Source organism: Lagenorhynchus albirostris, chromosome 20 (genome assembly GCF_949774975.1).
Source record: "Lagenorhynchus albirostris chromosome 20, mLagAlb1.1, whole genome shotgun sequence".
NCBI lineage: Eukaryota > Metazoa > Chordata > Mammalia > Artiodactyla > Delphinidae > Lagenorhynchus > Lagenorhynchus albirostris.
Window position 1 is genome coordinate 41,045,193 of NC_083114.1, and position 27,663 is coordinate 41,072,855.

Genomic DNA, 27,663 nt, shown 5'->3' on the forward strand with positions numbered 1-27,663 from the left:
AAACCTGTGCTTGTCTTCACACGTTTAGGGGACAATATTAAGAATTAGAAATGACGGAACTGCAGGCTAGATGCCAGCCGAGAGTGCCGGTTATGCTCACATCCGGGCTCTCCTGGAGAGGGGAAGTAGCCTCCCACCATGGTGATTGTTCCGGCCATCACAGAAGGAAAAACAGGGATGGGCAGGTGGGTCCCTCACACATGGGCTTCCTCTTTTGAGGCTATCACCTCCTCAAATTAATATCATCTCAGATTAACAAGACCTATCAAAGGATAAGGCACCATTCAACATCAGTCTCTTAAAAGATTGTTCTCATACAAGATTTATTCCCCAGCACCCCTCCCTCCCTCATCCCCATCCCAATTCACAGTGGAGGACTAAGGAGATTCAGAGCAGGATCCGCAGGTACAATAAACACCTTCCAAAGATTTTGCTCTCCTTCCTTCCCTCCCTCTTGCCAATTTCCAAGGCCCGAAGCTAAACACACTCATGCAAACACACAAAGTCCCACTCCTTTCCCACACCTGTTTTTTCCACATCAGAGCTCACTTGTAAGACATCTGGGCTCTGGGAAGAGAGAAGGTATCTAAAGTCTGTTTGAGAACACTAAAGTGGGGAGAGGCCGTTATCCTAACCTTCCACAAAGGGAAGTGACTATGAATCAGACACCTAGCTCTTCTCCCTTCTCACCGTTGACTATTTTCACTCCTTGGCCTCTACCTTGTCCATCAACCAAGAGCAAACATGTTAGCACACTCCCACCTGCAGCACGTGAAAATGGGCTCTGTCCAACATCCCTCACCCAGCTACAGGGGTGTTGGGGGAGTGGTCCCTGAGGATCAGCAAAGGGTTAATGCAGAGGGAAAGAGGACAGAAGAGTTCAGCTTGAGCTCTGATTGGGGAGGCACAGGTTTAGAACTAATGACCTTTTAAAATTTTTGTCTCACATGATTTTATTAGGGGCAGTAGAACAGATACCCTTTACTGGGGTCTCTGCTGATTATAGACACATTCTTGCTAACTGGGCTCATCCTTAAAAGAAGCCCTGCCAAACTGGGGAGGAGTTGAAAACAAAATTATTAAAGGAGCTGAACAAGGAGTAAGAATAGCTGGTGCAAGAAGAGCTGGTGGCTCCTGGGATGAATGCCACTGAGCCATCTGTAAAGTGCTACTCTGACATTGCCCATGTGGGATTATTGCTTCTCCAGAGGAGGAGCAGGGGAAGGAACAGGAACATGGAAATGGGTATGGCATGGTATTGCTTTGCTCACTGCTCAGGCTGATGGGCAAATGGAGCCAGGGGTTAGCAGCACCAAAAATAACCAGGCAGCTCCAAAAGATTCAGTGAGACCATGAGATATAGAGGCACTCACCCTCCCAGCCAGCTGACCCCATGGCCCAAAGTAATGTAGAAGAGGCCCACCCCCACCTCATGTTCACATTCTTAAATTTCACAAGCAATATGTTGGAGCACTGGAGGTTAGGCCTCGAGAAATGAGGATGGGCTGGGGCAGAGGGAACAGGCCTGCTCTGCAGAACCAAAGGACAAGCTTGCTTAGAAAAAGGCAAATCAAAGCATGGCTTAGCAAAAGAGGAAGATGACAGTGTAACTCTCCCAGCTGCCTGACTTGGAGCTCTCGGGAGATGATAAAGGGAGGAAGGAAGGAAGGGATCTATCACTGAGGGCTTCTGAGCACCCATACTTAGAAGCACACAGCAGCATCCCCTCAAAAGGGAACCAATACCCCTGACTACTTTGTTCCCCAGAAATACCACCATCCTGATGGAGAGAAGTGTCCCTCAGGGGAGCACATTCTCACTTCAGTGACTTGAGCTCAGAAGTCAGTGTCCAGCTGGTGGCAGAGGAGTGAGTGTCCTCTCTCATCAGGCCTCTGCGCATCTGCCAGGCTACTGAGCATACATATATAACTCGGGGGCTGGGACCTGGGTTCTTCCCTTGCCCCTTCACCTTAAGTGGAATGGGGAGCAAAAAAAACCTAAACCACAATGACCCCCAAGGGGAGTCTCTGCCTCAGTGGCTCCTGGAACTGGCAGGGTCCAGCTGATTCAGCTCCGACTGGTCCAGAAGTTCAAAGTCATCCCCCTCAGCATCAGTGTCCAGGTCTGAACTGGGGGCCCGGAGGACACCTCTTGTGGCTCTCCGGGGAGGTAGGCCAGCAGGGCCTGGCTGGGAGGCCCCTGACAGGGCCAGCTGGATCATGCCCTGGGAGACCAGGCTAGCAAGGTTGCTGGTGAGGTTGGATCCTGCAGGCAGGGCGCCAAGCAAAAGCTCCGGCAGTGCAGCCTCGTCCCGGCTGGCAGGGGGGCCCTGAGGCTCCTCGGCCCCTGGTGGGGAACGGTACATCGAGCTGGGCATCCCGATGCTGGTATCGTCCTCATCATCCAGGCCAGCAGGATCCACGTTAATGGAAGGAAAGTCTGGAAGGTCTCTGGCAAAGGATTCCTCTGGATCACTGTGACCATCTAGGTCTGGGAGAACAGAGGAGTGTCTGAGACATGGCAACTGCTTGGCCTTCCTATGCCCTAGCCCCACCAAGTCATCTCCAAGTAACCAGATGTTTCCACCCTGGATTTCTGGCACCGGCCAGCTTTCCCCCTCCACTTATAGACTGCTGTGACCTCTACTGGCCAGAGAACTCCCCCTTTCTTCCTCTGCTATGTCCCCCATAAGCCGAGAATCTGAGGCTATAAGGGACTGAGGATTTCTAGGAGAGCAGCAGTGCCACCTGGCTGGAGCCATACCCCTAACGCTGCTCTGCCACCTGCTCCACAGCTCAGAAAACAGGAGAAGCGGGGGCAGTATCCCCGCTGCCCGGGAAGCTGAGAGGCAACAGTCAGGGCCAGTATCAACTTGGGTCCAAGGTTCCTCTACCTTCAGAGCCTTCTGTTAGAGGTGTCTGGCCCCGTGAAAGATTGAATGTGCCGTTGTCTGTACAGGAGACCTCAGCATCCGAGTGCTCAGAGTCTGTGATGGCCAATTCCCTGGCAACAGTAGAATCATCCAGCTTAGGAAAAGAAAAGACCAACACGCCTGAAGAGATGGTGCCATTAGAAACGAGCGCAGTTCCCTAGTTACAGCTTCACCAGTGAGCTGGCCCTAAAGGCTACCTTAAGGCCAACAGTGTAACCAGGCATGCATGGGGACTTGAGTCAAAATCTTGACCCCTTTTAGGCTGCTCCCCCAGGGAAAACACGCTTTTTCATCAGTCTTGAGCACAGGAAGGAAAGCAGTCTTGGGTGTCAACCAGCCACTTACTCTTAAGCAAATAATTGATCCAGAGAATACTTTTCACAGGTGGCCAGGAGGACGCACACATTGCCTGACCTAAGGCAAGCCGGGCTGTTTAAAAAACGATCACGCCAGTTGCAGAAGTTCTGCCATGATGGCAGGGGTTAAAAGGAGGCATGGAAGAGGGTGTGCTGGTCACCAGGCTCAAACTGAGATTCTACATACAAAGTCCCAATATAAAACTAGCTTCTCTCCTCACTGCTCTTGGGGCAGTGAGGTCCTTGGAAAAGGGCAAGAAGCTGGGTCCCTGGAGAGCCCACAGGGAGCTTGAAAACCTGGTTACTGTCTAAACATGAGTGCCAGATGGTTAAAAAGGAGCTAAAAAAAAACTGGCCAGCGACGCAGCTCCCACACCCAAGATACCTGAGGACAGAAGGCAGCAAGTTCCTCTTCACTGTCACTGTGGTTGTCCCCAGCACGTTCTGCGTGTAGACCTCTGCGGCGCACTATGTGGAAAGAGCAAAAACGCCTTGACGCCTTCCCTTGAGGGGAAACTCCTGTCCCCTTTGGATTTCAAAGGCATAAAATCAGAACACGAGAATGAACCCCCTAAGCCTACATAACAACGCCTGAGGGAGGAGCTGCTGAGCCTAAGTGGCAAGGTAAGCTGATAACACAGGAGAAAGATCTCTCTTCCAACATCCCTCCCTTTTTGTTCTGGTCAGATGATCAACTACCAGGCTTGTCAACAACTCAGGATCAGCTAGGGACAGACCAGATGTCAATGTGTAAAGCGGACACTGTCACAGAGAAGGCAAAGGGAGATGCCCCACCTGGGCTGAATCAGCCTTTTGAGGACTGGTACTATTCAACTGGCTGCGTTAGGGGGAGCTGGGCCTTGGTGCCCATGTGCAGGGCTCTTAGAAGGCCAGGGTTTAATGAAAACCCAACCTGACCATACCCCAGAAGAGAGGGAAAAGTTCGCACGACTGTCACTCGTGTGTTGGAAGATCCTGGGCTAGTACACTTCTGGCTTCTGAAGCCAGTTTTAAATTACTTTTGGAAGGCAGCTTCCAGTACTGAATGGAGGCCGAGCTTAGGAGTTTGAAAGACCTGCTCTGCCATTTACTAACCGTGAGCTTCAGTTTCCTCAACCAGAAACTCAACCAGAAAAAGATAATACCACCCTCTTCTCAAGGTTGTTATAAACGTTAAATAAGACAATGTATGCAGAGCAGCCAGCACATGGGACGTGCTTCATAAAAAGAGGCTAACACTGGGAATATCTTCACTGTCTGTCTTTTAGTTGACTTGGGAGAACTTTTCTCGTTATTTGTTTAAAATGGGAGCGTCTAGAATTCCAAACGGGAAAAACTAGTAAGCCTGCACAGGTTTCCCTGGAATAGAAGGTCACTTTTACCACCAACCCCCTACACACCAACCACATCCCACTTCTCCGTGTTCAAGGACCTATTATGTCAGACCTACGGGCTTCTCCTTCTCCTCCCCAAATTGTCCAAGTGGAAGGAAGCTTCCCCTTGACACTTACATTGTCTCTCTCTCTGCTTGGACATCATGTAGCCACGGACACTGAAGTCCAGCCGCTGCAGAGCTGGCTTCAGTCGTACATACACTCGATCCCACAGTCGGTGGTACACAGCAAGGGGCCACATCATGACAGTGACAACTGAGAGGAGTGGGAAAGAGTGGCAAAATGGAGAAAGGGCTGCATGAAACAGTCCTGACTGTCCCTCTGCTATCGTGTCCTTGGGGCTTGGACACAATAAATTCTAATTCTGCTGGTCATCTTCACAGATGTGAAGGTTCCGGAGGGCAGAGACTTCTGCAGTCACCTACAGGGCTGTGCATAGCGGAGTACATGCTGACACATCGAGGGCAGGACCAGGCAGTGCTGTCACTTGCACATGGGTGTTGCTGAGCCATAAATAAGGCCAAATGGTAACAATGCCTCAGCAAATACACAACAAATCATGTGAGCTTCGGATATATAATGGCCAGGGCCATCACTGCTCAGTTCTTCCAGTCTCAAGCAGACAGAGTTCATGCCAATATGAAGCAACTAAATTTACAGAACTGTGCTCCAGGGGGAAAAAAAGTGCTCCGGGGTAAACAGAACCTAGTAGAGGATCCCCTAAGTGTTATGTTCTACTGTTATACAATACACTGACTCTAAAAATTCCCTCCTGAAATAGGGACAGACAGTCCTTTATAGCTGGTAACACAATATATGTTAGTGGACCCTCATCAGTTTCTAAAGCTGACTTGGTAAGAAAAGGACTTTATATGTGGGGAGCCTGATACAGGTAAGAAGAAAGATATTTTCATGACACTAAACAGGACATGAAAATATAAAAAGGTCATTTCCTGGAGAACCAAAATATAAAAGTCCTCTCCCTAAACCCAGAGTTAGCTATGGCTGGAAAAGCTATGAGGAGGGTAAGCTTGTGGGGGAGGTATATACCATACTTACGAATTAAGTAGGAGAGCAGGAGCCCAGGGATGTAGCGGCCCAAGACAGCCAAAAAGGTCAGTATCCCACAGCTCAGCAAGCAGAACTGGGGGCGTCAGGAAACAGTAGTAAGCTTCTGCTATACGGCAGGGGACTGGGTTGGGCATGGGGGGCGGCTAAGATGGAGATGTGATAGAAATGATTCTTTATGACCTCTGAGTAAAGCATGGACATGTCAGAATGACATGTACCTAGCTACTGTTGCATCCAGTGGTGATTCTGTTTGGGAGGAAAGGGAGGATGTCCACTTCTATTCAAACTCTTCTCACATGGCTAACCCCACAGGGCCGCACCTTTCATGCTGGCAAACTGGTTTGAATAGGACTCAGCCAAAAGTTCTCTCTGAAAACAAGTGTTGGTGGTGGGCTTTTTAAGTCGAAGTAAAATAAAATAAAAAACTCAACCACCTACCACATGTTTAACGACACAGAATGCACACAAGCAAGCTTTCTTTCCCGTCTTGGGGCAGGAAGATGGCCTAATCTAAGTAGCAAGCACCCAAAGAAGGAATCGTCACGCTCTTGCCTTAGTCTTAGTCAGAAGCCCCTTCCTACAACTTCCCTTGTCTATACAAACACCATGGTCTTCCCTTTCTTGAAGGAGGGTAGGTGGTAAAAGGGCTGTTTCCGTTTAGCATGAACTGAACTGAGAGCCAGAAATGAGAGTGAAAAAGGGAAGAGTCTTACCTTGCCTGGGTTTTGCTTTTTGAAAAGCAAAAGGTTCCTTATGAAAATGGTCCCACTAACCCAGACTTCAGCTATGTGGTAGCAGAGCTCGGGCACGCTGAGCAACCGAGGGTGCACAAAGCCCCAGCTATGGGAGAGAGAAGGGGGAGCTGTGAAAGGAGGGTGTTGAAGGTTCCCCCCGCATCTCACCGTGAAGGCAGCCAATCCTTCCGGTTTAAATAGGGTCTGGGAAGTGGCTAGTCCTAGTTGCTCTGGAGGTGAAGCGTGACTTTCTTCTTGGCTCACCAGGTTGAAACTGGAAATTAAGGACTAGGAGGGCAGACTTGTTCTGACAACTCCACCCTATGAGCAAGCAGCCCAATCCACGTGTGTAAACCTGCCACCAGCTCCAAGGCCCTTTGTGCTTAAAAACATCTTTCCTGGGCTCAGACCATTGCAATTCACTGTGATTGCAACGCAGGGAAAAAAGTAAAGCACAGTCTGATACCACTGCTGCAGAGGCGAGAGGCAGAGGATGTGCCCCTGAGAGAGAAAACAAAGCAAAACCAAAATAAACCATGGCAAAGAAAATTCTTTGGGTCAAATATATGAGATGAATGAATTGAGAAATGAAAGCAGGAGCTGTAAGCCACAAGGGGAATCTTTGGCTTGCTGATGCCAGGAACCACTGTGTTTTCTGACCAGGAACTTGAAACAGCCAGAGGTTACAGAAAACAGTAAATGACCTGGTATAAAAGCCAGGAGACAAATGAAGTAAGCTGCCTCTAAGTTTTCATACTAGAGCTGAATAATGCAGCCAATTCCTTGGTTATGTCAGGTTATGGGGCACTGTAATGCTTCTTTCTCAGAAACATCTTTTGTAAATATCAGAGGACACTAGCCATCTTAACATATTCCTTCCTGAACTTGAGGATTTGTTAAAATGATTATTTGCAACAGACTAGGTTCTCAGCTTATACTTTGTATCTAGAACATGGAGTTAACAACCTATAACCAGAATATTACAACAAGAGAATCAATCAGAGCAACAAAAAGGGATTTAATTAGTGTTCCATACCTCTCATTGTCTAATGCGTCGGGTCTTGGCACTACAATATTAAAACAAACACCAGCATTAGTTGGTAAGGAAAACTTAAACATGAAAATGTTAGGCTGTTGGTCTGATAGCTCAAGTTTTAATGGGTTTGGGGAAAAGGAAACAGTAATAGACAATAAAAAGGAGACACCATGTTATACTGCCAGAGTTAGGGAGCTGCAGACAAGGGAATGATGGCTGATGCCTGCTCTTTTCTCTGGTGGGATGGGGTGGGGATCCAAATGGAGCATTAGGGCCCCTTCTAATTACTACAGTTGAGAGCCAAGGCGCGCATAAAAAAAGGTCCATCCCACCCCTCAAGTGTGTCTGGGTTGCGCGTACGCATCAATGTGTGCCAGGTTACGAAGGCATTATATGACTTCAACTCTAGAAATCTGCCTATTCCCTTTAAAAAGAGACCCATTAACTACAATCAATGATGTAAAGTCTTTTGATATTCACTAGCCATAAGACAGGTGGGTGAACTACCTGATTCCTTGAAGTCTCTCCAAAATAGGATGGGAATGTATTTAAAAGCTGTATACTCTGGTTTGAATATTCTGCCAACACTTCAAAATTACCATGTCTGACCTACATCAATTTTCCTCTCTCTCACTCCCCACCCAAACCAACTGCCCTGCCTGACGTTGCCTACATCTAACTGTAATGCCACTGCTACTCTCCTAGCTTTGAAATCCCAAAGCTGCTGTTATCCCTTACTCTCCTAACCTCTACTTATCAGTTTGACGTGTCTTCCGTCTTCACAGCTCTCCAAGCCATCCATCGTTTGTTTCCACTGATACCTCTCTGACTACTTCTCACACAGATACAGCCAGAGTCTCCCTTCTTCGCCCTCTTCTCTTACCACGTGGTTGGGTAAAATGCTATCAAATTAATCTTTAATATCTTCTCAGCATATAGCTCTAATAAAAGAATTATCAGGGACCACCCACTATCTATAGGATAAAGGTTCTAAGCCTAACTTAAAGGCCCTTATAAAATCTAATCCCAACACACTTTATTTCCTACCACTCCCTTTAATGACCTCTCCACTCCTGTGAAAATGATCAGTTCCCTGCCCTCAGGAGATGCTTTGCAGCTTCTGGTTCCTCAGACTAATCAAGCCTCTGACCCCCATAGAAACCCACTTATCTCTCTACCTGTCCAAATCCTTTGTTTCATTCAAGGCTTGAGCTAGGGCCAAAATACATGACAAACATACTGATCACATACTGCACTGTGACATCTCTGGTGCTGTTCTGTAACTTTTCTTATGTTTACGTATGTATCATCTTGGATAAAAGGAACCATATCTTAGAGGACTTTATCTAAGTCATAATGCCTAACTTAGTGCTTTGCAAATAAACAATTTAAAAGAAATTCCAGAGGCAAATTGATACTGTCTTGGTAATGATGTAGTACCCAGTGAGGAGAATTATTTTTTAACAACTTGAGGACTATTTATTCCTCAGGCCAATTATGAGGGCAAGAATAACTCAGGTGGCGGATACAGATTTCCTAAGCTTAATAAACAATGAGAAGGACAGAACTCAGCTCTAAGGAACTACAGATGGGGCACTAGCCCTTCAAACGTCTCCTAAAGCCAGTAATTCAGACTTCAAAAGATACTCCCAGCTCCACATACTCTCCCCAAACCCCCTAAAACTAAAGGTAAAAATGACAGAAAAGCCATTTCCGGTTCAGATTGTTCTAAATGCTACCAGACTTACCTTTTATTTCAGGCCAGATTTTGCTCTTCCACTGATCTATACACACAATGATCATTGAGCTGAATGCAAGTAAAAACACAAGACGAAGGGATGTCAGGGCAAAGAACCTAAAGAGAAGGAAGAACAGAAGATCATTATCCAATTAAGCTAATTTCAGAAAAGACCGTATGTGCACCACTGGTCCTGTGGTAAACAGACTTAAGTGTTAGTTATACACCTTGGGAAAAATCACTTAAACTTTCTGGACTTCAGCTATTTTACCTGTGGTGCAGAGATAATAATTTGCTTCTGTAAAGGCAGAGGACTAAACCAAATAACCTCTTAAAGCCCATTTCAACTTTCAAGCCTGTGATTCTATTAATATCAAGGAGAAATTCATTCTTTGTTTTTGTTTTTGCCACACAGCACGGCTTGTGGGATCTTAGTTCCCTGACCAGGGATTGAACCTGGGCCCTCATCAGGGAAAAATGCAGAATCCTAACCACTGGACTGCCAGGGAATTCCCGAAATTCATTCTTGTACTGACCAAGTTGTTTTGATGAAAGCAAACATCGTTCTACCAAATTAGACCCTGGTTCAGGGCAACAAACTGACAGACATGCACTAAAGTGCACCTAATTCAATTAGATATCCTTTTACAGAGGAAGGAACTAAGGCTCAAAAAAGTAAAACGAGTTGGTCAAGGTCACACAGAAAGTGAGCACTGAAGCTACATCTAAAAGCCAGTTCTCCAGAATTAACACCAACCCTTCTCAAACTCTTCCCAAAAAATTGAAAAAGAGAGAACACTTCTTGATTCATTTAATGAGGGCAACATTACTGTGGTACCAAAGCCAGACAAAAACACTACAAGAAAACTAAAGTATATTGATACCTATGAATATAGATGCAAAAATCCTCAATAAAATATTCAAAACGCATTCAGCAGCATATTAAAAGGACTACACACCATGACCAATTCCTGGGATTTACTCCAGGAATGCAAGGGTGGTTCAACATACAAAAACTCAACAGTTGTAATGTATCACATTAAGAGAATAAAGGAAGAGCTAGTTCTTATTAGAAGGCATCAACCATAAAGAGATATTTACAAAAAATCTGGGAAATCTGAACACTGACAGTACATCTGAAGATATTAAGGAATTATTGTAATTTTGGGGCTATGATGTTATGCAAGTTATGCTTTTAAAGAGTCCTTATCTTTTAGAAATACATACTAAAATATTTATGAATGAAATGATATCTGGGATTTGTGTCAAAACAATAGTTTGGCAAGGGAAAGGGTGTGAAAGAAGAGGAAACAAGATTGACTATGAGTTGGTAATTGCTGAAGCTGGATGATGAGTACTTGAGATTTATGCTATTCTCTCTACCTCTATATAATTAAAATCTTTCACAATAAAAATTTTTTTTCAAAAAAAGCTAGTTCTTATGAGTCTTTCTATGATCCAACTCTAAAGCCTTTAGGGCAATGCCCTGTACAGTGTCTGCAGTCCAGTGACGTTACCAGACTGTGAGGAAATAAGTATAAAAATTGAAAGTAAGAATTTAGCAATTTGACCAAGTAATTTTGAATCTAAGGGTATATTTGGGCTTGTATTTTGTATGCATTTTAAACATATCTAGTAACTCATTTATACTGTATTTTACAAAAGTATTGCTCAGAAATAGACTGGGGAAAACGACAACACTAGTCCTTCACTGCAGATCGTTTGAGAAACAGTGTTCTAAGATCTTGAAGGAAGCCAAATGCATCACAACAGGCGGTTCAGCAGGCATGGCTCTTAGACTGACTTGAGTTTGTTTCTCTGAACAGCCACTCTGAGTTGATGACCTTGAATAAATTAGCTTGACCTCTTTAAGCCTCAGTTTCCTCATCTATATGTGATGTTAACAATAACAAATCAGGAGACTTTCCTGGTGGTCCAGTGGTAAAGAATCCACCTTCCAATGCAGGTGACACAGGTTTGATCCCTGGTCGGGGAACTAAGATCCCACTTGCCGCGGGGGTGACTAAGCCTGAGCGCCACAACTACTAAGCTCGCGCGCCTCAACTAGAGAGAGAAAAACGCACACGCCACAACTACAGAGAAGCCCACACACTGCAATGAAAGACCCCTCATGCCTCAATGAAGATCCCACATGCCGCAGCTAAGACCCAATGCAGACAAATATTTTTTTAAAAAATAACAAATCATGCAAGATTATTTGTAGGTATTAGAAACAACATACTTAATCACTTATAGAAATATCATAGTTGGGCTTCCCTGGTGGCACAGAGGTTAAGAATCCGCCTGCCAATGCAGGGGACACGGGTTCGAGCCCTGGCCTGGGAAGATCCCACATGCTGCGGAGGAACTAAGCGTGCGCCACCACTACTGAGCCCACGTGCCACAACTACTGAAGCCTGCGCGCCTAGAGCCCATGCTCCGCAACAAGAGAAGCCACGAGAATGAGAAGCCTGCACACCACAAAGAAGAGTAGCCCCCACTCACCGCAACTAAAGAAAGCCCAGGCACAGCAACGAAGACCCAACACAGCCATAAATAAATAAATAAATAAATTTATTTTAAAAAAGGAAAGGAACAGAGAGCTAGAAAAGCAGCAAGAAAACAACTAACAAAATAAAAAAAAGTATCATAGTTGATCTTGCTAAAAAGACAAGAAAATACAAGGCACCTAATATACACCTAATACATGTCCTATTCAGTTTTACAATGTAGAAGTGTCGTTAGCTATCATCACAGCAACTGATCAAACAAGAGTAAGGATGACCAAGAGTTGGTTATAAATGACCTCTTCTCTCCTCAACACATGACCTAATGACATATTCACAGAACACCATACTAAGAGTATAATCCTTACATTAAAAAAAAAAAGCTTTATCTGGATCTATGAATACGTATATGCAAGCAGGAATTGTCAGAGGAACTTTAATTTTGGTCTCTAGACGTTTCTGCACTGTTTTCAATAAACATGAATCTATGTCACATAATTTTTTAGACTATACAAAGAATGAGGGATGGAAGAAACCAAAAACTTAGAAATCCAGTCATCAATGACAACCCTATTCCAATATTTCCACTCCATCACTTGAAGGATACTGTAATTACATATGAGATTACAGAATGAAAGTAGTTTAATAGATTTAAGCCTCTAGAGCTGCCCCAGGCCATTAATCTTCTCTCCAAAGCCAGTTCATCATCCCAACAAACAAGGAAATTTAACAAGGCCAAGGAGAAGGGCTCGAGTGCATCCTGCTCCCCAGTGCTGCTGCTTCCATGTCCCAGCAGCAGGATGTGGCACGACTGTTCTCTCTGGAGTACTTGAAAGGGCTCTCTGGGGAGGCAATCCAGGCTGTCTGCAATCTCTGCTTCCCAAATCATGATTATTAACACAAATATAAATTGGGGTAGGGAAAGGATACTAAGCTCTCCTAAGAAAGGTCAGTTTTCCAAAGATGATGGCAATAAAAATACGGTTTCTCCAAGAGCTGGACTATTTTAGTAACCTGTTAGAGCCCCCACCTATGCTTCAACTCAGTTCAAACATTTATTAATTGCCTATTATATGCTGAGGCCTTGTGGTAAGTAGGCCAATTACAGAAAAGAGTAAAACATGGATCATACCCTCAAGTGTATTTATGTCAGTACGTGTTTGTAATATAGCATGACAAGTTAACGATAACAAAGAGGACATCTAAGCTGGGATTTGAAAGATTAATGGTAAGACAACAGGGCAAAAGGATGCGGGGAAAGAGGACATTCAGTTAGGGAGAAGAGCCAGCTGGAATGACGTATTTAGGGAACTACAAGTAGTATGATAGAACTGGAACTTAAAGAACAGAGGGAGGGGATGAGTATGGGGAGAGAGGCAGAAGTCAGATCATGAAGGGCCTTTCATGACAAAGCGTACTGGATTTTATCCTGCAGATAAAGTTGAATCAGCAAAGAGTTTTACAAAGGGTATATTTTCTGGATCATGAAGGCTGAAACTGTGCGCATCTTCTTGAACCAGATTAATCCTGGTCCATAATTCAATTTTAGAGCCAGATATAAGATAACCTTTCCTTGAACAAGCCAATGCAGAAACTTAAGAGGAAGAAGAGTTTTTCTGTGTGGTGCAAAATAACAATTCTTGGAAAAATAGCTTCTTCCATATAGATAAAATCTTAATTAATGGAAAGACCACCTCAAACCACTAGAGTTACCTCTCCAAGGTAACCAGACAATTAATATCAAATATTATTAATTCCCTTAGGGGGTCTATCAAATATAAAAGAATATGGATAAGTGTGTGCTCCTTTCCTTCAGCCCTCAATACTAAATTCTTAAACAAAAAGGAAATATCAATCTCAGGTGCATGTGTTTGGGATATACTAAAGTCACATTACACTTTTATTTTATGGAGGTTAACTTGGAAGCCTACCTGTAAAAAAACTTCTGCAACTATGTACAAGGACAAGACAAAATTGAAGATAAAGTACTTGTGAGATTGGTATAGGTAAGGAATGAAGAAAAATAAGGGAGGATTCCTCTGGATTAGTTTAGTCCTGCAACGTCTATTCACGCAGGCCAAAAAATTCACATGCAGATATGTGTACAAGTTTGATAAGACAACATGCAAAACATTTTTCAGCAACTATAATCAGCATGAGAACTTTCCAATTTAGCAAAGATAACTACAAATGCAGTCAACTCTGGATATTCACATGTGAATTATTTAATTTGGTTACTGCCCATAGCCCATTACTCCTTCTACCCATTGTAGGCTCACAACAGACTTTTCCTTAATGATATTTATTTTTTCGTATTTCTAAAGGCAAGCATGTTTACAGGAGAAATTTTAGAAAATATAATTACTAATTAAGGAAGAAAATAAAAATAATTAGTACACTATCACCCGTATGAAACAGTCTTGCCAATAAAAAAATAATTTTTTTTTTGAAACTAAATCTGATCAAGACTCTAGATTTAGCTACCAATTTACAGGAAATACACAGAGGAGCACAGGGGAACATGTTACGCCACAGGGATGCAATCAGCAAAATTCAATCTGTAGGACACTTTACAGGACAAACTGGTTTCTTCAACAGATAAATTGCAGAGGAAAAAAGACTGAAAGGGAAGCAACAGAGTAAAAGAGATGCTAAAAACAGAACAATCGGTCACAATATGTGGACTGCATTTGGATGCTAACCCCAAAGAACTGTTGAAAAATCAAAGTGACATTTATGAGAAAATCTGAACACTGACTGGAGCCATTAATTTTTTACACTGACTGGAGCCATTAATTTTTTACATTTTAAAAAAAATCTTTATTTTTCAGGGTCGCATACTGAAATACTTAAGAGATTAAATGACATGACGTCTAGGATTTCCCTCAAAACAAGAAAGGAAGCGGAAAAGAACTGGGGTATGGAAGACACAAAATTGGCCATGAATTGAAAAATTTTAAAGCTGGGTACAATTGTAATACATACTATTATTCTGACTGCTTATATATATGTTTTTAATTTTCCATAGTAAAAAGTTTAAAAAATAACCTATTATCTACACACATACCCTAAAATGGCAACAGAGGTTCTTCATTTAAAAAAATATTCAAATATAAAAACTCCATGGAAGTATATAGAATATCTGGTTTAAAAACCTCCTCCTTCATTTAAAAATACATAGGCATGTTTTCCTTCATCACCAGAAAAGCACCACAACTTGAAAATGATTACATCATACACAGATACAATTAGGTGGTTTTTTTTTTTTTTTTTTGGCTGCACTGGGTCTTCCTTGATGCACGCGGGCTTTCTCTAGTTGTGGTGAGCAGGGGCTACTCTTTGTTGCGGTACGTGGGCTTCTCATTGCAGTGGCTTCTCTTGTGGAGCACGGGCTCTAGGCGCACAGGCTTCAGTAGTTGTGGCACGCAGGCTCAGTAGTTGTGGCTCGTGGGCTCTAGAGCGCAGGCTCAGTAGTTGTGGCACACAGGCTTAGTTGCTCCGCGGCATGGATCTTCCCAGACCAGGGCTCAAACCCCTGTCTCCTACATTGGCAGGAGGATTCTTAACCACTGCGCCACCAGGGAAGCCCCTACAATTAGTTTTCTAAACCTTTCCCTAATTGAACTGAGATGTTTCCAGTTTTTGATGTAATAAAGCTGAACTAATATCACTGAGCATAAATCTTTGACCTTATTTATGATTAGCCACTTTAAATAGAAGTACCAGGTCAAAAAGCATTAACTTTTTTTTTTGTAACAGTATTACTGAGATACAGTTTGCATACCATAAAATGTATCCTTTCAAACTAATTCAATGTTTTTTAGTATATTCAGAGTTGTGTGACTATCACCATTATCTAATTTAGAACATTTTGATCACCCCAAAAAGAAACCCATGCCCATTAGCAATCACTCCCCATTTCTCCCAGCCCCTGAAAAGGTAATAACTTTTTAAGTATCTTAATACATGTTGCTAAATTACTTTCCAGAAAGTCTGTTGAATTTATGTTCCTATCAACCATAAACCAGTTTTTCCATATTGTGCCCGGAATTAAATACTATCATTTTTAAAAACCTAATAGGCAGAAATTAGTAACTCACTGCCACTTATAGTAGAATTTTTATTACTAATACGTAAAAATTTATATATCTATTGATTTATTATTATTTGGTTTTTTTTGTCTTTTTATAAACTGTCCATCCCCTTTATTATGGGCTAAAATCCAATTAATTATCAGTCTAAATAGAATACTCCTTGGAAAAACAATCTGGTGTCCAGAAAAATCATGAGAAATTTCAAAAATAAACAATTTTTCTGAGGTCAAATATACCATGGATCCTCATCATTAGTACAGATAAATTAAAGTTTGTTATAATCATAAACAAAAGAAAGATCCCAAGTCTATTTTCAATCAAAGAAGATACTATTTCTGGGTTCCTTTGTTATTATGGAGTAAGCTTGGCACTTCGAACAAAGCATCCCATCCTATAGGGACAGAAAGCCCACTATTGTACAGCACTTGTGGCTGTCTGCTTAATGAGCCAGTCACTGGTAAATCAGAATGAAAAAAAATTAACCCAACCAATATCATGTAGAGATAGTTGTTGCTTGCACAAAACCAGAAATGAAACCAGCTAGCTGCAAATGACCTACCTTATGTTAATGGACAGAAAACACCCAACCTATAAAAAAATAAATAAAATAAAATTCAAAAAAAAAAAAAAAAAGAAAGCACCCAAACTTATAATCAGAAGAGATAAAAACTGATGGCAAAAGAGAGGCAAAAAAAAAAAGTAAGCCAAGGCATCTCTGGGAGTCTTCCTTGCTATCAAAAGCAACAAGAACCCTCCAAAACTATCATCAGAAACATTTGCTCAATAGATTTCATCTGAAATTTGACGTGTAGATTTTTTTTTTCACAGAACAAATGTTTCTACTTAAATAGGCCCTCCCTTCCATCTCCTATCTCTCACTATTACTTTTTACTCAAATTCTAACTTTTAAAAAATATTTATTTATTTATTTGGCTGCGTCCGGTCTTAGTTGCGGCACACAGGATCTTTAGTTGCTGCATGCGGGATCTTTTAGTTGCAGCATGCGGGCTCTTAGCTGCGGCATGCGGGATGTAGTTCGCTGACCAGGGATCAAATCCAGGCCCCCTGCATTGGGAGCACTGAGTCTTAACCACTGGACCACCAGGGAAGTCCCTCAAATTCTAACCTTTTAGATCAGCATTGTGGTATACCTTTAATCACTTCTCCGGTCATTTTTTTTTTTGGGGGGGATGGGGGGGATTGGTTAACTCAGACTAGTGACTGTAAAAGCAGATCCCAACAGAGATCTTAACAAAAAAACAGCTTGTGGATTGCTCTAAATCAATATTCCTAATTTGAAGACCATCTAGAATCACAGACTGCTAAAAACTGAAAAGGAGCTCAGCAGTCATCTCTAGCCCTCCTTGAACCATATGTACTTCATCGGAGGCGGTGCGAGGGCTTAGAGTTCACACACGTTTCCAGGGCTCCTTTGTCCTCCCCTTATCTTACGAGTCAAACTAAAAAGTTACTGAAACTCTTCTTTTCTGATCCCGTCACGACAGACTCTTGCTGACTCATATTCTTCCCCCAAATCATTCATTTACAGATGGTGCTGAGGCTAATGAAAATATAGGCTATTGATAAGGAAGGCCTGACATTTCTGTTATTACGCTAGAGAAAATAACATATAAGTGACCAGAAGCAATATAGGCTGGAAGATCTCTAATATGATCACTATAATTTTTCTGGAACCTGAAAATAAAAGTGAAAGCCTTGAAATACTATAGGAGCAAGGCATCTACATCTATGCCTATCATTTATGTTGTTTTTTATTAATATGTAAGAGGGCACATTCACAGGTATGGAAAAACCTCAAATGAGAAGACAGAACACTGGAAGTTAAGAGCTACCTACCTGAATTCTGATGATTTGTTTGTATTCCTATCCAGTCTTCTAATACCTCAAAATGTATAAAACACCTCAGTTAATGACATATCATTATTCAAAACAAATAATGAAAGAAAAGTAAAATGTTTCAGATTTGATTTTTCTCTGACCTGAGCTAATGGATCCACCTGTGTTTCTTAAATTGCTTTTTTAAATAAAGTGAGAACAAAGCAGTTACTCTTCAACATTCCTAAGCAAAACGTCAACACCCACATTCAATTTGATGCTACTGGAATGTGAAGTCTAACTTTTATTTTGAACCTCACACTACCTTCCAAGGAAGCTCATTTCCTAAAACAAACAATCCTGTGAATTCCAATGCTAAAACTACCCTAGCCTCTGGGGTCAGTCATTTTGTACCCTTCACAGGTATGAGTCCTCTCCAAGAATGGCATACCCAATTGCTCTTTCATTCTCAAGAGTCACACCCTCATTTTGCTACATCTCTCCCTCAGCTACTTAGAGCCTGATGGGAACGTAACGGGAGTAACTGCATTCTGGATAGACAACAGGCAAGCTACCAGGAAATGCCAGAGATAAAGACCAATCACACAGATGCTTTAAGAGACTCAGAGTAGGTAAAGGGGATCTGAGTGAGATTCTAAACACAGCATATTAGTAAACTTAAGTATATACTATTGGGAGCCAGTAAATTAAAGATAACTAACATTTAAAGATGTGTCTCAGTCAGAGCGGCTCCTTATGTGCAGACCTCAACCCCACATTCTACTTTGAAAATCGCTCTCAGGCAAGGGGGATGTGGAAAGCCCTCTCCTCAAAAATAACAACATACATGCTACTGATCTATCTGCATTAATAAACCCTTGGTCTCTCAGGATTCATTTAAATCCTGATAAAGTTTTTATATATCAGTCACACTCTGACACAAACTGGTTTATGATCAACTTTTTTCCTAGGAGTACAAACCCAATGTAGGAAATGAAGTTCTGACTAAATGGTCTGCGGTTAGAGGTTGGGACAGGGAGGTGACAGGAAAAGAAGAAAAGGTCATTTTGGAAACTGCTCCAGAATGAGGTGCTACAGTTAAGGTTTTTGACAGACAGCCAAGGAGAGAAGTAGATACCTGGGGATCAAGGAAGAAACACTATCAAAAATAAATGAAGGGGCTTCCCTGGTGGCGCAGTGGTTGAGAGTCCGCCTGCCGATGCAGGGGACACGGGTTCGTGCTCCGGTCCGGGAGGAACCCACATGCCACGGAGCGGCTGGGCCCGTGAGCCATGGCCGCTGAGCCTGCGCGTCCGCAGCCTGCGCGTCCGGAGCCTGTGCTCCGTAACGGGAGAGGCCACAACAGTGACAGGCCCGCGTACCGCAAAAGAATAAATATATAAATAAATAAATGAAGAGGGTCAGGGGACACGGGTTCGAGCCCTGGTCCGGGAAGATCCCACATGCCGTGAAGCAACTAAGCCCGTGCGCCACAACTACTGAGCCTGCGCTCTAGAGCCCACGAGCCACAACTACTGAAGCCTGTGCGCCTAGAGCCCATGCCCTGCACCAAGAGAAGCCACCGCAATGAGAAGCCCGCACACCACAATGAAGAGTAGCCCCCGCTCGCCACAACTAGAGAACACCCACACCCAGCAACGAAGACCCATAGCAGCCAAAAATAAATAAATAAATGAAGAAAAAAAAGAACCCTCTTTAAAAAAGTCATGAGGGACACAAAATAATTTAAAAATAAATGAATGAATGAATGAAGAATGCTGTAGGAGAAGTTTATCATCAAGTTTGCTCAAGACTCTAGAAGCAACAACTGCTGTGACACCTCTAACCTGAGTCTCCTTCAAACTGTGAGAGGATTACTGTAATAAGCACCAGTGTGTCTTCCTGTCAATGAACTTGGAATTATTCATTTTGCTCTAGCTCACTGAAAGTCTTCTTTCAGACAAAGAATAATAAATGTTTTGGTTTTAAATCCAAGAATTTCAAGAGGAAATGTATTTTTAGCAAAAACAATTTTGTTTTGGAAACACACACTTTGTTCTGTTTCAGACTTATCCAGAACAGCTTTATTTCACTCAGCTGTAGAAGCCACCCTACACTTCAGTTCCCTTGGAATCTGATCAATACTTCCCTAGTTATTAATAAATCCAAACTCTGCTTGGCACATCTTATGAAGACCTAAGTCCACTTTAGGTGATGACAACTCAGAGAAGCAGCAGTTCCATTTTCACAGAGCATGACACAGACAGATTCTTAAAGCATACTTGTAGCCCCACTTTTCCAGCTCAGGAAAATACACACACTATTAGACACCCTCAATTTCCCTGGCTATAAACCGTGGCTAAGGATGCCTCTCTAACTCCCTGGAACAGGGAAGACTTGCCGTCATACGTGACTTTGAAACGGGTGAAATCTCACTATCACTATTTCATAACTGTTCTTTAAAAGCTTACAATTTTCTTTCAAGTTGCAACTATGGAGGCTCTCACCGACGCTCAGACTTCGCAAACTTCCCGAGTGGGCGAAAGGATATCTATCTAACATGCTAATTCAGATCGCTCAAGTTTGTTTTCTTATCACACCTATGTATACCTTTTCAAGAGCTCACGCCTCACGCATCTACCCCAATAATAATTACTAAAATCCCTGGAGACAGTCTTCAAACCACTGTTGAGCAGACAAGAGAAGGGAGGTGATGGCCTTAACGGGACACAGCTTCCCCTGGCTAAAATGAGGCGCCCTCGCTCACTGCGAGCGGCTCAAGATGTTACTAGAAGCTCCTGCCAGATGTGCGGGGCGAGGGTGCGGGAGCAGATAAAGCACGGGAAACAACTGGAAGGCCCTGGGGAGAACTGCGGTGCTAAAGCCGCAGGCGGGAAGCAGTGGAAGGTGAGGCAAAATTAGGCAGGTACAGGAAGGAGCCAATGCAGCGAAGAAAATAAGGGGGGCGAGAGATAGAGCCTTAGAGAAACCTGACGAATTCGCGCCTCGGAGGGTTTCCGAGGATCCAGTTCTCTCACCAGAAAGCCGCGTTCAGCCCCAGGCACCACAGGGCGCTCCTGGCTGGCCGCTCCCACACCAGGGCTGCCTGCACCCGGCTCAGCAGAGGCTCGTAAGGCCCCAGCACCTCCACCAGGGCCCGCTGCGCCGCCTCAACCTGCTGGTCACGCTCCCAGGAGCCTGACATACTGCGGCGGCCCCTGAAAGTCTGCCCCGAAGCTGGGCCTGGGGCCACGGCCACCCCCTCAGCCTCCGCCATCTCCCCCCGGCAGCCACAACATCCGGGGCCACGGCTCGACAGTCACAATAACACCAACTGCGCAGGTGCAAGATTCGGCGGGAAGGCCGCTTCCCTCCACAGTGCGCCTGCGCATAGGGTCTAACTCCTGTCCACCCAGAGAGAAGAACGCTGCGTCAAAGTACGTCCCCGGCGCCCCAATCAGGAGCCGCGCACGCGCAGTCTGCAAGACTGAAACCAAGTGATTAAGGAAGTGCGGTCGGCAGAACTCAGTTCTCATTGGAGCGAAGAATGTTCGTGGGCGGAGCGAGTTGTTTGGCGCCTGCGTCGTCCGGCTAGCGGGCTAGCGAGCCGCGGCTGGGCTGGCGGGAGCGGCTGCAACGCAGGTGCCTGAGGAGCGATGCCGAGGGAGATCATCACCCTACAATTGGGCCAGTGCGGCAATCAGAGTGAGCGAACCTCCGGCCCCTCCACTAGCCAGGTTCCTTAGGTTCTATGGGATCTCGCTGTGGGATCCTGGACTCCATCGGCCCTTCCCAGAATCGTAGTTCTCCGAAAGGCAGGACATACCTGACCCAGTGTCCAGTTGCCCAACCCCGAGGGGCCGTCCCCTGCTCAGTCGCTGACATACAGCCCTTTCCTCTGACACGGGAGACTCCCGAAGCTTGACTTCCTATCCCTGGACCCAGGCGCTCAGTCCCCGCTCCTAGCTGGAACCTACCCAGACCTAGATATCTTCTTTCTCCCCCGCCCGCCCCTCCCCCCAGTTGGGTTCGAGTTCTGGAAACAGCTGTGCGCCGAGCATGGTATCAGCCCCGAGGGCATCGTGGAGGAGTTCGCCACCGAAGGCACTGACCGCAAGGACGTCTTTTTCTACCAGGTGCCCCCAGCGACTTGGCCAGGGCCGGTAGTGGCCCAGGGGGCCTGAAGGGAAGGGCAGTGGCTTGGTACTGGAAACCCGCTGGGCAGAGGAGCCAGGGCGGCTGGCTTGAAGAGGGAGGGCAGGCAGGAGCCAGAGTTGGGAGGACTGGAGGAGTGGGTGGGCCCGAGCTTATTGGGCCCGATCCTGGACTCTCCTTGACAGGCAGACGATGAGCACTACATCCCCAGGGCGGTGCTGCTGGACCTGGAGCCGCGGGTGATCCATTCCATCCTCAATTCCCCCTATGCCAAGCTCTACAACCCAGAGAACATCTACCTGTCAGAGCATGGAGGAGGAGCTGGCAACAACTGGGCCAGCGGATTCTCCCAGGTCATTTGCTGTTCCCTGGCAGAACAACTCCATTCCCGTGTGGGGACAGGCCCTATGACTTCCTAGAGAGAGATGAACCAGATGGAGGATGTGTGACTGTAGAGAGAGAGACATGGCTGAGGGGAGTTCTAAGCCAACTATGTAATATTGTTAAGAAACTGTACTAGCTAGTGCTGTGTGCCAGGCCATACTAAGTGCTTTACGTATATTAACTTATTTAAACCTCCCAACAACCCTATAGGTAGGTTCTACAGGTCCACAGGCTCTGTGGGTTTCCAGAATTAAAAAAAACCCTCTGAAACCAAAAGATGATTTATAACAACTCATTTAGCAGCAAAACCAAATCTCAATGGAGACAAGTTATTTTATAGTTTCTTTGCAACTTATTGTCACTACTCATAACTTCCATTGCAGAAATATTAATGTATTTGATTAGCACCCCTCAGACCCCCACTGGCATTTTACTTGGTACGTATTATACATTCTATGTTGCCTTCCTAGATCTGAAATACTTGAATTCCAAAACGTAACTGGCCCCAAGAATTTTAGATAAGGAATTGCGGACCTGTATTAGTACCTTCATTATACAGATGAGGAAACTGAGGTATAGATGAAGTAACCTGCCCAGAGTCACCCAGCCAACTAGAACTAGAGCTAATATAGGAACCCAGGCAGTCTGGATGTAGAGGGCCTGCTTGTAACCGCTAGGCTGTACTACCTCTCAGTGCAAATAAAAAGCAGGACCACTGTGCTCCTAAAAAGGACTTTTAGGTGCTATAAGGAGAATCGAGGGTGGCTCTTCTGAGGTCAGAGTCCTTGTCCCTTAGTCCTGTCCCACTCTGACACCCCCCATGTCTGTACAGGGAGAGAAGATCCATGAGGACATTTTTGACATCATAGACCGGGAGGCAGATGGCAGTGACAGTCTAGAGGTGAGTGTCTCAGGAATGCTGGTGGGAGCCGACATGGGGAAGGCTCAGCAACACCCTTTAGAAGCCACCTGTTAGGTACAAGACCTTCCCATGTACCCTTTGCATTGGTCAGAAGCCACAGGGCCTTGCTGGAAACAAGGCAGAATCTCCTAAGCTGCATATGTGTGGCGGGGAGGGAAGTGGAAGAGAGGGCCTGGGAAGATAGGAGTCCAAGAAATTATGAGATGGGTCCAGTTTGAAATCCTGCCACTAGATATGTAGACACTGTCGGCCCCTTCCCCATACAGGGCTTCGTGCTATGTCACTCCATCGCTGGGGGAACAGGCTCTGGCCTGGGCTCCTACCTGTTAGAACGGCTCAACGACAGGTAAGTCTGTGTTTTGAGGGGCTGGGAGGATTTGGTTTCCCAGGTGACTGGGAGGCCCTCCTGGAGCAGGAAAGGGCCCTTCCATTCCCTCCTGTATTGAGGAAAGACAAGGTACAATGACCAAGAACCCAATCACACTCCCAGTGGATGGAAATGGAGTCTAGCATCTCAGCCTTAGATTAAAATTCAAGGAGTATGGCCGGTTTGGAATTAGAACCCTAGGTCCTAAGATGTCTCTCTACCCTTCCCCGCTTTTGGATTACAGACTTCCAAAAGTCAAGTCTCCCTTCTCTGCTGTTCTGTGACCCCACCCAAATGTCCCCACCCTGACAGTCATTGGAAGCCCCGAGTTTACCAAGCCTCCAGTCTGTTGCCCTTGACCATCCTCTCTCAAACACCGCTAGGTACCCCAAAAAGTTGGTGCAGACATACTCGGTGTTTCCCAACCAGGACGAGATGAGCGATGTGGTGGTCCAGCCCTACAACTCACTGCTCACGCTCAAGAGGCTGACCCAGAACGCAGACTGTGTGGTGAGTCCTGGATTCTCCCTTCTCCACTCCCAACCTTCCTATTTTATCATTTTCATGCATTTTTAAATGTCCATTTGGGACCTTCCTGTGCCCCAGTCCTGTTCAAGTCCCTTTTGGATGGGTCTTTCTGGCGCCAAGGAAATTAAGCTTCAGAGCCCAGAATCAGGCAGAGCTCCTGTCCTTTCTGGCCCCATAAATCTGTCACCCTCTTCGGTCCCCCCAGGTGGTGCTGGACAACACAGCCCTGAACCGGATCGCCACAGACCGCCTGCACATCCAGAACCCATCCTTCTCTCAGATCAACCAGCTGGTGAGCCCTCACTCCTAGACTCCTTTGGACTGGAACCCCGCCATCGGGGGAAGGGAGGCCTCCCAGGACAAGGCCCTTGACACAGCACCCCTGTCCCCAGGTGTCCACCATCATGTCGGCCAGCACCACCACCCTGCGCTACCCCGGCTACATGAACAACGACCTCATTGGCCTCATCGCCTCGCTCATTCCCACACCACGGCTCCACTTCCTCATGACCGGCTACACACCCCTCACCACGGACCAGTCGGTAAGAGCAGCCCGCAGGCCCAGCAGGCCCCGACTAGCCTTTCTCTTTTCCTGCTGCACCCGGAGCTGCCCCGTGCAGCCCCCAGAGGCCCTCGCTCAGGGACTGGCACAGGCTGGGCGACCTCCTGGCTGACTTGCTCTCCTCTTCCCTCTGCCTGGGGCTCCCTGCAGGGCCCGGGCTCTACGGGGTCTGCTGATGCTCCTGCACAAGGGCATGAGTTTGCTGAGCTCGGGAGGACTGAGATCCCTGATCCCACAGCAGAGGCTCAGTGTGGACCTGAATCTAAGGACACTCCCCACAGAGGCCAAACTACCCCGCGTCTGACGGGGACGTGTGTTGCCTGCTGCTCTCTGTCCATGCGTTTCTCGACTGTGCCCTGAGTGCTGGCCTGCCCTGTGGCCACTGTCCCCTCAGGTGGCCAGCGTGAGGAAGACCACGGTCCTGGATGTCATGAGGAGGCTCCTGCAGCCCAAGAACGTGATGGTGTCCACGGGCCGGGATCGCCAGACCAACCACTGCTACATCGCCATCCTCAACATCATCCAGGGGGAGGTGGACCCCACCCAGGTAGGTGAGGCCCCTTCGTTCTACCCCCAGAGCCCACAGGGGTAGAGGAGAGGCTACCACCACCACTCCTGTGCCCACCCCAGGTGCACAAGAGCCTGCAGAGGATCCGGGAACGGAAGTTGGCCAACTTCATCCCCTGGGGCCCAGCCAGCATCCAGGTGGCCCTGTCCAGAAAGTCGCCCTACCTGCCTTCTGCCCACAGGGTCAGCGGGCTCATGATGGCCAACCACACCAGCATCTCCTCGGTGAGTCTCACAGTTGGCACATAAGTATTGTCCTGGTTGTGCCGCACCCCTGCTGCCCCTGCTTCTGGCTTTTTTACTGTGGAGATAGCCCAGCCTTGGTTCCCTGGCTCTCTGAGCCATGTTGTTCGCTGAGGTTCTTTGTGACCCCTGCTTTCTGCACACCCCAAGCTCTTCGAGCGGACCTGTCGCCAGTACGACAAGCTGCGGAAGCGGGAGGCCTTCCTGGAGCAGTTCCGCAAGGAGGACATCTTCAAGGAGAACTTTGACGAGCTGGACACATCCAGGGAGATTGTGCAGCAGCTCATCGATGAGTATCATGCAGCCACGCGGCCCGACTACATCTCCTGGGGCACCCAGGAGCAGTGAGTCCTCAGGATGGGGACCCTCATCTGCCTTACTGGTTGGCCCAGGCCCCACCTGCCTGACCACCCCCTCAGAGCACAGATCAGGGACCTCGTACCTCTTTCTTATAAACATACAAGTACATGGCCAGGAGACACATGTACTTCTCCTCTTTTGAGACTATTTATGTTTAATAAAGCACTGGCTATAAATCAAGTCACTGGTCTCTTGGAAGCCCTGGAGAACTGGGGGAGGTGGTGCCTATTCTTTCTCCATCATTCCGACAGGGTCTTCCTCTACCTCCTACACCTTCAACTCTAAGCAAATGGCCTCCCCTAGCTTTTCCTCCTCCCGCCCAGTATTGGAGAATATGGGTGAGGTTGGCCCACCTGAGACGTTCCTTTCCAGGACAAAAAGGTCCACAAATACTGCCTTGCTCTCTATCTGACACTCCACATCCCAGTTCCCTCCCACCCCTCCCTGTATGGTGACCATTCCATCAGGTTCACATTCCCACATCAGAGTGTTCTGTTGGTCGTCACAGCAGCAGGCCTGTGGCCACCACCCTCACCACCAAGCTCCGGACAAGCAATAGAGTCAGCCCAAGTGCCTTTAATCTTTCTGCAGGCAGAGCAGTGACAGAAAGCCAGTCCGGGAGAGCCCTGGTCAGGCAGCTGGAGTCTAGGACAATCAAATCAGGAGACCAAATCCAAAGTCTAGACTGTAAGCAGGGCCAAAATGGGCCCATATCTGGGGCACCATAATTGTGTATTCAGGTGGTCTCCAGTTATTTCAAAGGCCAGAGCCTTCCACTTCTGGTGCAAGATTGCAGGGAAGTAGTCAATACATAGTGGCCTAAATCTTCAGGATCAAAAGGGCAAAGGATTGGGGCTGGCCGGGCTCAGCAAGCAGATGAAGCAGCCCAAGAAAGTTCCTGCAACTCTATGGAGGCTGAAGAGTACACAGGAGCTTTGGGTGAACTAAGACTTTTTTCCTTCTTGCTGCCTGTTAGCCTGGGGACACACTTTTCCTTCCACGAACCAATTTATCTTTCATAAAGCTCTGGACGTGAACAAAGTGAGCAACATACAGGCCAGACCTGCATGAACAAAGGGGACACAGGACTGATGGGCAGAGAACGCACAGTCACAGGCCAGGTCCTGGGCTGCCTGAGGGGTGGCAGGGAGGCCACAAGCCTGTCACCACCACCGTCACAGCACGAGCCTGTCACTTTTGGTTGCCAGGGTCTGTAGGCGACTGACTAGGGAGAGCCAGCCTGGCTGGTGTCAGCCAGCTTCCTCCCTTCATCCAGCAGGGAGGAAGATGACTTCAGGGAAAACCTATGGGCACCGGGTCCCTTCTCAGCTCTACCTCTGACCCCTGCACCACTGGGTACCTTGCCTGGCTCCTGTTCTGACCCTGATGACCAGCCTTTCATCACTTAGGGCATCTGCACGAGTGGCTGGTGCGAGTAGGGGATCATGAGCTGGCAGATGGGGTGAGGCTGCTATACGTGAATAGCAGCTGGTCCCCCTCCAGGCCACAAGCCATCCCAGGGCCCTCATCTGCAAGACCTAGTTAAAGAGTGTGGAGCCCAGGGGGAGGGAACACCTAGGTAGTCCGGAGTAAAGTTGTGTGTGGATATTACTACAGTCACCAACCCAGAGGGGTGAATACCATCCCCGAGAGGGAGAACTGGACGTAACAAAGATGCCTCCTTTTTCGGACCGCTGAGTGTCTAAGCGCAGACAAACACCTCAATGCCAGCTTCAGAGCCAGGCCCCTCCCCCAAGGCTATTTCCAGATCACCCATCACCCCACACCAGGACAGCCCCTCCCTGTTCTTGGCCAGCAGCACACCCCAAAGTATGTCAACCAGAGGGCAGAGAGGAGGCCAGGTGGAAAGGGAGGGA

The 27,663-nt window shown here is 46.3% G+C and overlaps 2 protein-coding genes across 3 annotated transcripts; one reads left to right on the plus strand and one right to left on the minus strand.

Moving 5' to 3' along the window:
• Positions 1 to 304: 304 nt before the first annotated feature.
• On the minus strand, positions 305 to 21,055 carry RETREG3 (reticulophagy regulator family member 3). 2 transcript variants are annotated; one of them, XM_060134356.1, is made up of 9 exons: positions 20,737 to 21,055; positions 9,272 to 9,378; positions 7,524 to 7,554; positions 6,467 to 6,593; positions 5,742 to 5,826; positions 4,800 to 4,937; positions 3,674 to 3,756; positions 2,894 to 3,026; positions 305 to 2,490 (listed from the first exon to the last, which is right to left on the minus strand). In XM_060134356.1, the coding sequence occupies exons 1-9, from the start codon at positions 20,973 to 20,975 to the stop codon at positions 2,033 to 2,035; spliced, it is 1,401 nt and encodes a 466-aa protein (XP_059990339.1). In that variant the 5' UTR covers positions 20,976 to 21,055; the 3' UTR covers positions 305 to 2,032. The 2 variants fall into 2 exon arrangements, with proteins under 2 accessions (XP_059990339.1, XP_059990340.1); XM_060134357.1 differs by lacking the exons at positions 5,742 to 5,826; positions 6,467 to 6,593; positions 7,524 to 7,554 and having other exon boundaries at positions 20,737 to 21,052.
• Positions 21,056 to 21,245: 190 nt separating this feature from the next.
• On the plus strand, positions 21,246 to 25,966 carry TUBG1 (tubulin gamma 1). The gene is made up of 11 exons (XM_060135672.1): positions 21,246 to 21,403; positions 21,722 to 21,834; positions 22,039 to 22,206; positions 23,070 to 23,138; positions 23,426 to 23,505; positions 23,910 to 24,036; positions 24,260 to 24,346; positions 24,447 to 24,596; positions 25,011 to 25,163; positions 25,247 to 25,408; positions 25,577 to 25,966. The coding sequence occupies exons 1-11, from the start codon at positions 21,355 to 21,357 to the stop codon at positions 25,772 to 25,774; spliced, it is 1,356 nt and encodes a 451-aa protein (XP_059991655.1). The 5' UTR covers positions 21,246 to 21,354; the 3' UTR covers positions 25,775 to 25,966.
• The last annotated feature ends 1,697 nt before the right edge of the window (positions 25,967 to 27,663 follow it).

Coding starts and splice junctions, on each gene's coding strand:
- RETREG3 (XM_060134356.1), bottom strand. CDS start 20,975: ATGGCGGAGGCTGAGGGGGTGGCCGTGGCCCCAGGCCCAGCTTCGGGG. Junction 9,379..20,736: donor GGGCTGAACGCGGCTTTCTG/GTGAGAGAACTG, acceptor CCTTCTCTTTAG/GTTCTTTGCCCTGACATCCC. Junction 3,027..3,673: donor TTGCTGCCTTCTGTCCTCAG/GTATCTTGGGTG, acceptor TCTTTTCCTAAG/CTGGATGATTCTACTGTTGC.
- TUBG1 (XM_060135672.1), top strand. CDS start 21,355: ATGCCGAGGGAGATCATCACCCTACAATTGGGCCAGTGCGGCAATCAG. Junction 23,139..23,425: donor ATGGCAGTGACAGTCTAGAG/GTGAGTGTCTCA, acceptor TTCCCCATACAG/GGCTTCGTGCTATGTCACTC. Junction 25,409..25,576: donor ACCACACCAGCATCTCCTCG/GTGAGTCTCACA, acceptor GCACACCCCAAG/CTCTTCGAGCGGACCTGTCG.